At 34.8% G+C, this 13,044-nt stretch overlaps 1 protein-coding gene across 9 annotated transcripts in view; it reads left to right on the forward strand.

Annotated features, from left to right (window-relative positions):
• Positions 1–2,082: 2,082 nt before the first annotated feature.
• The window catches only part of LOC109082025 (PDZ and LIM domain protein 5-like), a 48,410-nt gene continuing 37,448 nt past the window's right edge, over positions 2,083–13,044 (forward strand). For 8 of the 9 annotated variants that reach the window (XM_042723172.1, XM_042723174.1, XM_042723175.1 and 5 more), the window contains exons 1-2: positions 6,887–7,010; positions 7,884–8,047. In XM_042723172.1, coding sequence (XP_042579106.1) covers positions 7,949–8,047 — 99 coding nt within the window. In that variant the 5' untranslated portion in view covers positions 6,887–7,010; positions 7,884–7,948. Of the gene's footprint in view, positions 2,152–6,886; positions 7,011–7,883; positions 8,048–13,044 lie in introns of those variants that run through there. The other variant, XM_042723173.1, reaches the window with a different exon arrangement.

The following is a 13,044-nucleotide window of genomic DNA, read 5'->3' on the forward strand; positions in this document are numbered from 1 at the left end:
TGTGTTGTTGGGGGGGGGGGGGTTCGAATCGAAGGGCATGTATGACAATCAAACGTTATCTGTTTTTACTGAAAAGTGTTTTTTTTTTTTGTCTAAAGAAATTATAAAAATAATATATTTGTACATTCCTGTTGTCTTCGCACACATGAACCTCATGGATCAGGACAGTTTTCTTTAACAAAAATTTCATTAAATGTATTTTAATGACCGAAAAGTACACTTACCTGTTTTTTTCATCAGCCTTTGTCTAAAGCAAAGTACAAAATTGATATATATATTTATATATATTTATATATATATATATTATAGATTATTGGGGTATGTTTTGTGATAAAAAAGTTGAAAGCTCTTCCAACTTCTAACTTCAAAATTTAATTAAATGTGTAACTTAATGATTCTTTGTAATTATTTGTGATATTTATTAGCAATTTCCGAGTGAAAATTATTTCACCACCAAAGGTTTTTTTTTTCTGTGTATTATTTCGCTTTGTTCAACTTTTGTGTGTGTGTGTTTTCTCTTTTGGCAATAACTACAAACCAATATTTGTTGCCAAAGCCCTTACTTAGTGATATATTTGCCAATAGAAATATATACAGCATAAATACAGTACTACTTGGCAATTTCCACAAATAGGTATGAAGCAAGTCTTTGATCTCGCTTTCATTCTCGTTTTTAAACAAGATAAGTGGTAATTGACAATAAATAAATAAATAAATAAATCACAGCATTAATTTATTTCATTTAAATATACTGTTTATAAATTTAAGTATACTGTTGGCATTACCATGGAAATGTCCAAATATCCTAGAAGACACAGAGCTTCATTTTCATCCTTCATCCAGCAGAGGACGCTGCATATCATGCAATCACAACCTGTTTAAATGATTCCCAGATTAATTAACTGTAAGTAAATAGTGTAACTATTTTCTCTCACCGTCAAGTATCTTAATATCTGTATCACTAGCCTGTGGTTCAGAGAGATTTGACTGTATTTAGAGCACATTGATTTCTGAACAGTCCCCTCATTTTTCTCTGCTGCTTTATGAGTGCATTAGCTCAGAGCATAAAATAAACTCTAATCACTCTCAATGCTTTTTCTAGCGGACAGTTTGAACTAGAGTACATTATTGATCCCTATTCTTTGAACAGATGCTAATAATAGCTTCTTTATGCATTGGCGTGGTCTGTGTTTACACTACATCCTATTTAGCCCCCATTAACATCAGTGCGGATGCTTTTAGACTGTCTGTGTGAGGTTTTCAGCTGTTGTCTAACATGTCAGACTGTTTAAACAGTCTGTAGTCTCTGTAAAAGCTGTCGTCCTCTGGATGGAGGGGAAGGCCAGACAGGGCCTGTGTGATTTAGGTACTATGCTGTGCAGTAATGCCTGTTATCTCTCTGTGAATGTGTGGATTGTTGGGTTTCATCATTAATCATTACTTATCTGACTGATTCAGTATGGTAGTATTACTTTTTCTCAAACTTGTAAAACCGCACCTTTTGAGGCCACTTTCTCTGAAACCTGCACCACCAAGTAAAAGTATTATTTAATAAGACTGAAACAATCTGACTTTAGACATTATATTTATTACCAATAGCATATATTGAGGTAGCTTTTTCATTTTTTTTTTGGCATTTTATTTTATATCTTATTTATTTTACATAACTTTATCAGTACTATATGTATGTAGGCTATGTATATATATATAACAAAATATATATATATAGTTTTTTTTATATATATATATATATATATATATATTATATATATATTTATATTATACTTAGGCTATAAGTGGTATAAACAATGCATTGGATTGTTTTAAAGTAATTTTTTATATTATTTATTTTGCATCAGTAGCCTACATTGTGTCACATAAATTAAATATAATTTAACTATAGTTAATTTTATTTTTGTTTTATTACTTTATAGCATAGACAGTATATAAGCTGCTTAATAGTAGTACAAAATATAAGTCTTGCAGGTCTTTGTATAATAAAATTGTATATAAGGTCTTTGTAGTGTTTTGCTCTTCAGCAGGTCCAGCCCATGTTTGATGACGTCACTTGCGGAGGGACCTCATGAGCCTCGCAGCGCCGCCGCAGCTGCACAGACGCGACGCGACTCATCTTCAGACCTGCGCGCACAGGTAAGCGCGAGCTCATCACATGACACAAGACAGGAGAAACTTTAAACCGGTTTTACATGGATTTCAGTTAAATACTTTTTAGTGTTTGGGGAACCGGGACAAGTTTTCAGTACAGCACTTGCTGATTTGAGAAGAAAACGTTAAGTAAAGTAAATATAAGCAATTTTCTAAAATGCAATTTTAAATAAGCAATTTTTTAAAATGCAAAATGTAATGAGTAAGACAATTTTGAAAAAAAAAATACAAATAAAATAATAATAACAAAAACATACCATTTTTTTGTTCATAAGAACAGACAAAACTCATAAATGTCCTTATATAAATGTCCTCATATAAACTTGCTCAACCCAATTCCCTTGTTTTAGAAACACAGTTCAACCATTTGGTTTGTATCTTCTTTCATTATATTTATCTGCCTTGATGCATGCCAGTGTTAGTGTGTGTGTGTTTACTTTAATCAACTATAGAAAACTGATGACATTGGTTATTTTGTTATATAAATTTAAAAGGGTTTTGAGTGCGTTTTTTGAAACCACATTGATGTTCACTGATGAAATTAATGAATTCATGCTGTCTTTATTTAATTTATTTTTTGTAAAATATGTTCCATTTGAAAAACAAAGTTTAGCAAAATTCTTCTTTGTGTTGACATGGCATGCCTACAAGTTGCCTAATGATATCCATAACAAATGGAGTAAATGTTAAGTGTGAAATGGTGAGAATAAACTGAAATCAACAGTGATCAACGATTAGCATTAGGTAGTGTTCTTCAGGAGCTGTAATGTCTCACGATGTCTCGGAGGGCTCCATATGGATGGGGGGATGTTATATGTTATTCAGGCTGGGGTCAATGTCTGTCTTCACCCCTCTAGATGAGCAAATTAGACAGGCAGCAGATGAGAAAAATGATTTAAACCACTAAATTACCGTGTATAAATATTATTATTATATGATCAGTGTTGGAAACAGTTCTGCTGCTTCATGTTTTTTGGAACCTATAATACTTTTTCCAGGATGCTTTTATGAATATATATATATATATATATATATATATATATATATATATATATATATATATATATACCGTATATATATATATAAAAATGCGTTTATTCAAAATGGAAATCTTGTGTTACAATATACCGTTCAAAGTAAAAAAAAAAAATTCTTTCTTTTTTTTTACTTTTATTCAGCAAGGATGTGCTAAATGGATAAAAAGTGATAGCAAAGACTCTATCACAATAGAAATAAATTATATTTTAAAGTATATTAAAACAGAAAACCAATATTAGAAATGGAAACAATATCTCACAATATTACAGTTTTTTTCTGTATTTTTTAAACAAATAAATACAGCCTTGATGAGCACAAGAGACTCTATTAAAAACATTAAAAATCTAACTGATCCCAAACTTTTGAACACACACAACTTTTTTGCGACATTATATTTACAAATTGGTATAAACCATAAATTCAACTGATTCATGACTCACTGGCTCATTCATATACAAGCATAGCAAGCAGATGCTCAGATGCGCAGACACTGTTTCATTATTTATTTTTAGCATGCAGAACATTGATTGGTCCTTGTGAAGATCTGCTCACTGTTCCAGGAACAAGCACCTTTTGGGGCTTTAGTTATTGCTTTAGCAGTGTTTCAAAAAGTCAAGCATTACTCTTGCTCTTATTTAGAGATTTGAACAAACTCCAAATCCAAACTTCAGTGTTTAACCCGTCCTACAGTGTTTGTCCTCCAGACATGAACGATGCCTAACATCTATTCTATGCAATTAGAGTTCCAGGTTTGAAAGTGTTGTCAGCAGGTATCAGACGACTGAATTAGTTACTCGTCTGGTGTAATTGCATTGATTCAATGCAGACAGATCAGGATTAAATTAGATTAGTGTGAGGTCGCATACAGCCAGACAGATTCTATGTGTTCATGTGCATGACATTTTTAGTCAGAAATGTCTCACACACACACTGTAATCGTGACTTAAATGTGGTTAATGCAGTTAAATCTCTTTGTAATGATAATGAATCAGATCATCTACGACCAGCGGCCAGAAGAAACACAACACAAAGCAGCAATCTGTTTTCCTTATGTCTCCTGCTGGAGTCGCTGGATCTATAACGCATGTTGTTGGAGAAAACTGTAAACCAGAGAGGCACTTAATCCGACAGCTATTATGAACACACACACACACACACACACACACACACACACACACACACACACACACACATACACATACACACACACACGCACGCAGACAGCATGTATTGTTCTGGCTTTGGTCTCAGCTGTTCTCACTCAAGCCTAAAGCTACTTACTGCCGCCACTCAGCGTGCCTCTGAACGCTCTATTGTGTGTGTGTCCGCATAGATCATTTATCATATGCCACTAATGTGATTTTCTTATTGTGTGCTGCTTCACTTCTGTGGCAAGAGAGATGAGTGTGTGTGTGTGTGTGTGTGTGTGTGTGTGTGTGGAGAGAGAGATGAACACATGGAGTTTGATGAGTTTTAAACTATTGATATTAGATCTGGGTCAGATACCGGACTAACCCCTCACTCAGCACACACACACACACACACACACACACACACACACACACACACACACACACACACACACATACAATACATACACACACACACACACACACTTACACATACATACACACACACACACACACACACACACACACCGTCAGTGATCCCCAGACTGCCTGAGGACTGACCTTATGGCTTCTCATTGTATTCAGACATTTTCTTCCATTCTTTCCTGTACATTAATGTGCATTATGTATGTGGTTTGTATGTATGTGTGTGTCTGGATATATGATTAATAATTACATTGTCCAGCTCTGAACTCACATCCTCTTCCTCTCCACACTGACCATGTGTGGAGAGCATGCCAATACATATTTTGTAGTTTATCAAAATATAGAAATGTATAAAGATATAGAGATAGATCCATCCATGATTCTATCATTTGATTATTCTATGGTTTCACTTTATTTATCTCTGCATCAATCTGTCCATCTATTCATCCATCCATTCCTCTTTCATCTTTCCATCCATCCATTCATTCATCTATTCATCCATCCATTCCTCTTTCATCTTTCCATCCATTCATTCATCTATTCATCCATCCATTCCTCTACTATACAACCAACCATCCATCCATCCATCCATCCATCCATCCATCCATCATCCATCCATCCATCCATAATCCATCCATCCATCCATCCATCCATCTATCCAATAATTTCTCTATATCATCCATCCATCCATTCCTCTACCATCAATTCATCCATCCATCCATTCCTCTATCATCCATCCATCCATCCCTCTATCATCCATCCTCTTTCCATCATCCATCCATCCATCCATCCATCCAATCATTTCTCTATATCATCCATCCATCCATCCATTCCTCTATCATTCATCCATCCACCAATTCATCCATCATTCCATCTATGCTTCAGTCTGTCCATTCATCATCATCAATTCATCTGTCATCTTTGAATCTCTGTCCATCCATCCATCCATCCATCCATCCATCATACATTCATCATACATTCCTATATCCCATTCATCTAATTCATTCCTCTATCATCCATCATCTATCATCCATTCATCTATCATCCATTCATCCATTTATCTGTTCCTCTATCATCCATCCATCCATCCATCCATTCCTCTGTCATCCATCCATCCACCAATTCATCCATCATTCCATCTATGCTTCAGTCTGTCCATTCATCCATCATCAATTCATCTGTCATATTTGAATCTCTGTCCATCATCCATCCATCCATCCATCCATCCATCCATCCATCCATCCATCCATCATCTTTCAATCTTTCGATGTATCATCTACCCATTTATTCATCCATCTGTCTGTCATCTTCCCATCTTTCTATCCATTATTCCATCCATCCATCCATCCATCCATCCATCTGCAATATTTCCATACACCATCTACAAATCCATCCATCCATCCATCCATCCATCTGCAATATTTCCATACATTTTCTATCATCTTTCAATCTTTCCATCCATCTATCCATCCATACATCCATCTGTCATCTTCCCATATTTTCATCCATCATTCCATCCATCTGTCCATTCATCCATCCGTCTATTCAACTCTCATCTTTCAGTCTACATCCATCCATCCATTAATCCATCATGTCCATCCATTGTCCGTCTATTTATCCATCATCCTTCTACCATCATCCATCCACCCATAGTAGCCGTGCACAATCACCACAGCACAGTGCAACATAATAGAAACATTACTTTAATTTTCCATCATTTGGGTTTGTTTAATGAGAGTAACATTTGTCTTACTGATACCAGATGAAGAGTATTCTGGATAATGTGTGATGACAGCATGGATCACATGTGAATCTCATTTGTATTCCAGTGTTTAGAGTAGTCTTACTCTTTTCCCATGACGAATTATTGGACAATATGAGCAATAGACAGAGATACTGGCAGGCTAAAGCATTCCCACTAGAAATGTGCTGATGATAGGACACCCATCTGACCCATGGAACATTCCAGCGTCTGATCCTGATCGTCTAATCTCAGGACCTTTGTTTCGGGTTCTGGTGGCTTTATGATGGTTCCTCCTTAATATTTGGCACAGCACGTCTAGAGTCTGTTCCCAAAATATCAGCGTGTAAGCCTAGCACCCCCATCCCAACCCCCAAAATACACACACACCCTCTGATAGATGGGTATAAATGGACAATCTGCTGTCTGTGTGGATCATTTGGTGTCAGACCTTTCGACCTGCATTGCAGAGGAGTTTGTGTTTCTTTTTGTCAAGGTTCTTTCTGAAGGTAAAGTTATCTGAATAACATATGCAGAACGATTACTTCTCTTTAGCTTTGTTTAATGCATGTTAACTTATGCATTATGTATTATTTGACTTTGTTAATTACATTACTGTTCAGAAGTGTGTTTTAATGATTTTAGCAAGGATGCAATAAATTGATCGAAAGTGATAGTAAAGACATTTATGACGTTCAAAAGTTTTTAGATAAATGCTGTTTTTTGAACTTTCTATTCATGAAAGAATGCTGAAAAATGATTGTGGTTTCCACAAATATGTTAAGCAGCATTATGAAAATCAGGATGCTTGATTTCTGAAGGCTCATGTGAATCTGAAGACTGGAGCAATGATGCTGAAAATTCAGCTTTGCATCACAGAAATAAATTAGATTTTAAATTATATTAAAATAGTAAACAGTTTTTAAAATTTTAATAATATTTCCTAATATTAATGTTTTTTTTTTCTTATTTTTGACCAAATAAATACAGCCTTGGTGAGCATAAAAATATAAAAAATACCAAACTTTTGAACTGAAGTGTATGTAATACCCACAATTTATTTTTTACTGACACTGAGCATGTTTTTAAAAAATATATTTTTTATACTGCTTTTTGCTACTAAACTTTATTAGCAGTGTTTCATAAGACAAGCCTCTCTGTTTCTATTGCTCAGAAACTCCGAAAAGGTTTTTGCGAGTAAAAACCACCCTAAACACTTTAACAACAGCATAGAAATGCCTTGGCAACCTCCTAGCATTGAGGTTTTCCACTCACATTTTATTTAGAAAAAGAACAAATCTAGTTCTAAATCACAAGCTTTTTCAACGATGTCTGACTGAACTCTTCTGCCTCTCTCTCTCTCTCTCTGTCTGTCTTTCCAGGGCATTCTGTGAGGAGTTTCTGAGTGTTTGGCAGCCTCTGCGGGTGTGTTTTATATCAGACAGCTATGAGTGGTAAATACAGTGTGGTGTTACAGGGTCCGGCCCCATGGGGCTTCAGACTGCAGGGGGGGAAAGACTTCAACATGCCTCTCTCCATTTCACGGGTGAGTACGAACACACACTCATTCTAACATAATACACCCCTTCTGACCCCCCGACACCATCTGTACCCTTTAATGATCTCTCGCCCCCCTCTTTATTCTCGTTTTGTCTGTTTTTCTGTTGCTTCTGATCTCGTCATTATGTATAGGGGAGAGAGCTGTGAAACTGTGCACAGTGTTTATAATGCCATCATATCTTGAAAATACCCATCATTTACTGCTGCCTGTGATTGAGAGATACACAGGAGAAAATATATTTTGCATGTCAAATTAAATCAAACCCATATATTAAAATATACACAATTAAAAGTTTGGGGTCTGTAAAATGTTGAATGTTTTGGAAGTCTCTTCTGCTCACCAAGGCTGCATTTATTTGATTAAAAATTCAGTAAAACTATAATATTGTGAAAGATGATTACAATATAAAGTATTTAAGAAATATCTAAAATATTTTATATTTGAATACATGTAAATGATGCTTGAGAAATCATTCTGATATGCTAATTTATTGTTATTATCAATGTCAAAAACAGTTGTGCTGCTTCATATTTTTGTGGAATACATTTTTCAGGACTCTTTTGATATGAATAAAAACTCTTTCTTATAATCTAAATTCATAAATGTCTCTACTGTCATTTTTGAACAATGACATCATCCTCTCTGAATAAAAATATAAATTAATTCTTGCTGACCCCCAAAATTTTGAACAGTAGTGTATATCATACATGTTGGTGAATTGCCACTGTATAAAGCCATTAAAATTATTTGATTATGAGTAAATTATAAATTAATAAATAAAGCATTTATATACGCCAGAAATTATATATGCCAGAAATACTTTTGCAAACATCAGTACAAAACTGTCTCTTTGCAATTAAAATATTCTCACTTTTAAACTTTTTCTTTGCAGGTTTATGAAAATGCAAATAATGTGCATAAAAGTAAATTGGGATTGCATTTATACAGTGTTCCTTTAGCTCTAACAGAAGAGCATGCCACTAGCAAAGCCAGCGGTTTAATTTCCAGAGAGTGCATGAATTAAAAAGATGTATAGCTGAAATTCAGTGCAAATAGCTTTGGATAAAATTAAAATCTGGTTAATTTTGATGGTGCAAACTGAACAAAGAACTGCAAACTGTTGCACGGACCTAGTCCTGATGTGGACTACTTTTGACAAGATGTATTTCTGTGTCTATATATTTATAGGTGCTTTTTTTCTAACGTCACTTGATAGCAGACATTCTAAGACTCTTAGTTTTACCGCCATCTCATCTCATCTTAACTACGGGACAAACTTAATACACAAGTGGCACAGTTTACCTCACTCCCCCTTGAATATTAATCTCTTTATCTGTTAAGTGATCTATGTAACCTTTCCTTTCCACCTGTTCATACTTTTTATTTTCTAATGAGTCTTCCATCCTCTCTCCATCTACAGTATCTCTCTCTCTCTCTCTCTCTCTCTCTCACACACACACACACACACACACACTCAGATGCACTTATGTCACACAACCGTTTGAGCTGCCAATGCTTGACAGCTATTCCCACAATGCCATCTGGCTGAGGAGTGATGTAAATGACCTTCTGATTGATTTTCCTTGCTTCTCTCTATTTCCTTCCCTCCCCCATCCAGATTCTTCCTTCTTTTCTTCTGCCCTTCCCTCTTCATCTCAGTGTTTTAAAGTCTTTATTTATTTTATTATGTACTTTTAATTATGCTGTTGTGTTTTACAAGCTATTTTTACAGTGTTATTTTTTATTTTATATTATTTTCAAATAAAATTAATAAATTAAAATACATTATTTTATTAATAATTGTATTTTATTTTAAAACAATTATTTAACAAATAACAGAAATATTTAAATATAATAAAGATTAATTGAAATAAAATAAAAAATAATGTAAGTATTGAAAAGATATGCATTGGACAATTTTATATTTATTTATTTATTTTAGTCAGACAGTGATTCTTCACATTAGAGTTTGTGATGTTGTGGTTCGTCTGGCTGCTGGTTGGTCTGGTTTGTGGCTTAGAGCGCTTTATATGGGAAGCCAGTGAAAATATTTTATCAATAGAGCGAGAGCTCTCTCGGATCCCGCTACAGACGTTACTCACACTCCATAAAAGATGTTATTTCAACTTCAAATCCTCAGTAAAAGCTGGGAGCGCAGCCGTCAGCTAGCTGGACACATCTTAAATCTATGAATTACAGTCTTGTTTTGTTGGGAAGTCAGTATTAGTGATGCTAGTAACAACATCACTCATCATTATTAAGAAACTAGATCAGCTTACAAAAAAAATAAAGTAATCAACCAGCTTCTATAAAAATTTTTCAAACAACAAACAATAAAAGTAAAAAACACAGTACACTATTAAAAGTTTATTTAAATAAATAAAATTCTATATATTTATTTAATTATATAATTAAATTATTTATTTAATCTATTTATTTTTTATTTTATTTTATTATTATTATTATTAAATTAATTTTTATTTAATTAAAATTATATTTTATTGGTTGTATTTGATGAAAAGCTAGTTTGATGCAGTGACCAATCAGAATCAGAACTATTTATTGGCATCATTGATTCCATGAAGAACTTTTACATTCCACAAAAGTTTCTTTATAGTGAAAAAAGGTTTCTTTAGATTTCTGAAATGTAGTTCACACTAAGAAATGTTTTTTTTTTTTTAAGAGCTGTTCACTGAAAGGTTCTTTGGGGAACCAAAAATGGTTCTCCTGTGGCATCATTGTGGCATCCCCTTTCACAAACTTTATTTGTAAGAGTGTGGAGAGCCATGTGTGTCGACTGACTGAAGTTGAACTACTTAAAACAGACCTGCTGTCTCAAGTTTTGTCTTGCATTTCTCATGACATCATCTCCAGAGGAGTGTGTATGCGTGGGTGATAAACTTTTTGTCACTGATAAGATAAAACGAGAATGTTCCAGTTCATGCGATGGTAAAGTCCTCTGCAGGTTTCAGCCGTGGGGATTAAACTGCAGTTTTTCTGGCGGGAACTTGTAGGTTGCAGATGCAGGATTTCTTTGAGCGTTTGTACTGATTTCAGACAGGACGGGCGCTGTGACAGCTTTAGATTGTAAATAAAAGTTTGGGGGGATTGTGTCGGGTTTGGACGTGGACGAGTCTGAGGTTGTGGGAGTGTGATTTATTTATTTATTTATTTTTGTTTGAAAAGCAGTGGGAAGTTTGGGTTGGTTTGGACCTTCGCTGTACCTCAGCCAGCCTTACAGAGATTTAATATTCTGAGTTCTGGTTTATGATGGGATTTAATACAGGGATCTGGTCTAAACTAGGCTTTATTAAACTGTGGTTTGGAGCTGCTGCTACATTCTGGTTAGTGTCAGTCCACAGGATCACAGCTGGGTGTGTGTTCTGTTTCTCTCTTTCTGTACTTCTGATACCATCATGGAGGTACCACTACAGATGTTTTCTCTCTCTAGGTTTGAAGGAAATGTGATTGGCATTTGCCTGCATAAAACTTGCCACAACAAAGCTAGGAGGATGATGTGGGTGGTTGCTAGGATGTTACTGTGTGGTTGCTAAGGTATTCAGAATGTTGTTTAGAAGTATACAGTTTCTAGAATGTTGTGGGTGGTTGCTGATGTGTTCAAAATGTGTGGTTTTTTTTTTTTTACAGTATACAGTTTATAGAATGTTGTGGGTGGTTGCTAGGGTGTAACTGTGTTGTTGCTAAGGTGTTCAATTTGTTTTTTTTTTTAACAGTTTACAGTTTCTAGAATGCTGTGGGTGGTTTCTAGGGTGTTACTGTGTGGTTACTAAGGTGTTCAAAATGTATTTTAACAGTATACTGTTTCTAGAATGCTGTGGGTGGTTGTTAAGGTGTTACTGTATTGTTGCTAATGTGTTTAGAATGTTTTTGTTAAGACTAAACAATTTCTAGAATGTTGTGGGTGGTTACTAGGGTGTTACTATGTAGCTGCTAAGGTGTTCAGAATGTTGTTTAAGAGTATATTGTTTCTGGAATGTTGTGGGTGGTTGCTATGGTTTTGCTGTGTGGTTGCAAGGGTGTTCAGAGTGTTGTATAAGAGTATATTGTTTCTAGAATGCTGTGAGTTGTTTCTAGGGTGTTGCTGTGTGGTGTACTAAGGTGTTCAAAATGTATTTTTAACAGTATACTGTTTCTAGAATGCTTTGGGTGGTTGTTAAGGTGTAACTGTATTGTTGCTAATGTGTTTAGAATGTTTTTGTTAACACTAAACATTTTATAGAATGTTGTGGGTGGTTTCTAGGGTGTTACTGTGTGGTTGCTAATGTGTTCAGAATGTTGTTTTATGGAATACGGTTTCTAGAATGTTGTGGGTGGTTGTTAAGTTGTTACTGTGTGGTTGCTAATGTGTTCAGAATGTTGTTTTATGGAATACGGTTTCTAGAATGTTGTGGGTGGTTGCTAGGGTGTTGCTGTGCGGTTGCAATGGTGTTCAGAGTGTTTTTTAAGAGTATAAATTTTCTCAAATTTTGTGGGTGGTTTCGAGGGTGTTACTGTGTAGTTGCTAAGGTGTTCAGAATGTTTTTGTTAACAGTATACGGTTGCTACGGTTGATGGTTGGGGTTGTTGGGGTGTTGCTAGTGTGCATGGGTAAATTGCTTACAAAAAAACTTAAAACAAACAGACAATTTATGCGTGAGATTATTTTAGAAATGTAATTTAAATCAGTGTAGTTATTTTTGCCTAAAACTAAAACTATCAAAAATTGTTGAATGAAATGAAAGATAAAAAGGAAAGAACATTTAATGCCGCTTGTGAGAAAACATTTAATAAAGATTTCTCAGCTGATTTAATCATTTCACTGAATTATTAATGACATAGCATTCAAGTACAAACTGTACCACTTCTGATCATGTCAGGAGATTGTGCTTCCAGTCTCACCTATAAATCTGCCCAAAACCACCTGCAAGATTCCACATGTGAACGTGAGATGAACAGGAAACAAACTCAACCATTCATTCAGC

This window comes from Cyprinus carpio, chromosome B5, assembly GCF_018340385.1.
Source record: "Cyprinus carpio isolate SPL01 chromosome B5, ASM1834038v1, whole genome shotgun sequence".
Classification (NCBI taxonomy): Eukaryota; Metazoa; Chordata; class Actinopteri; order Cypriniformes; family Cyprinidae; genus Cyprinus; species Cyprinus carpio.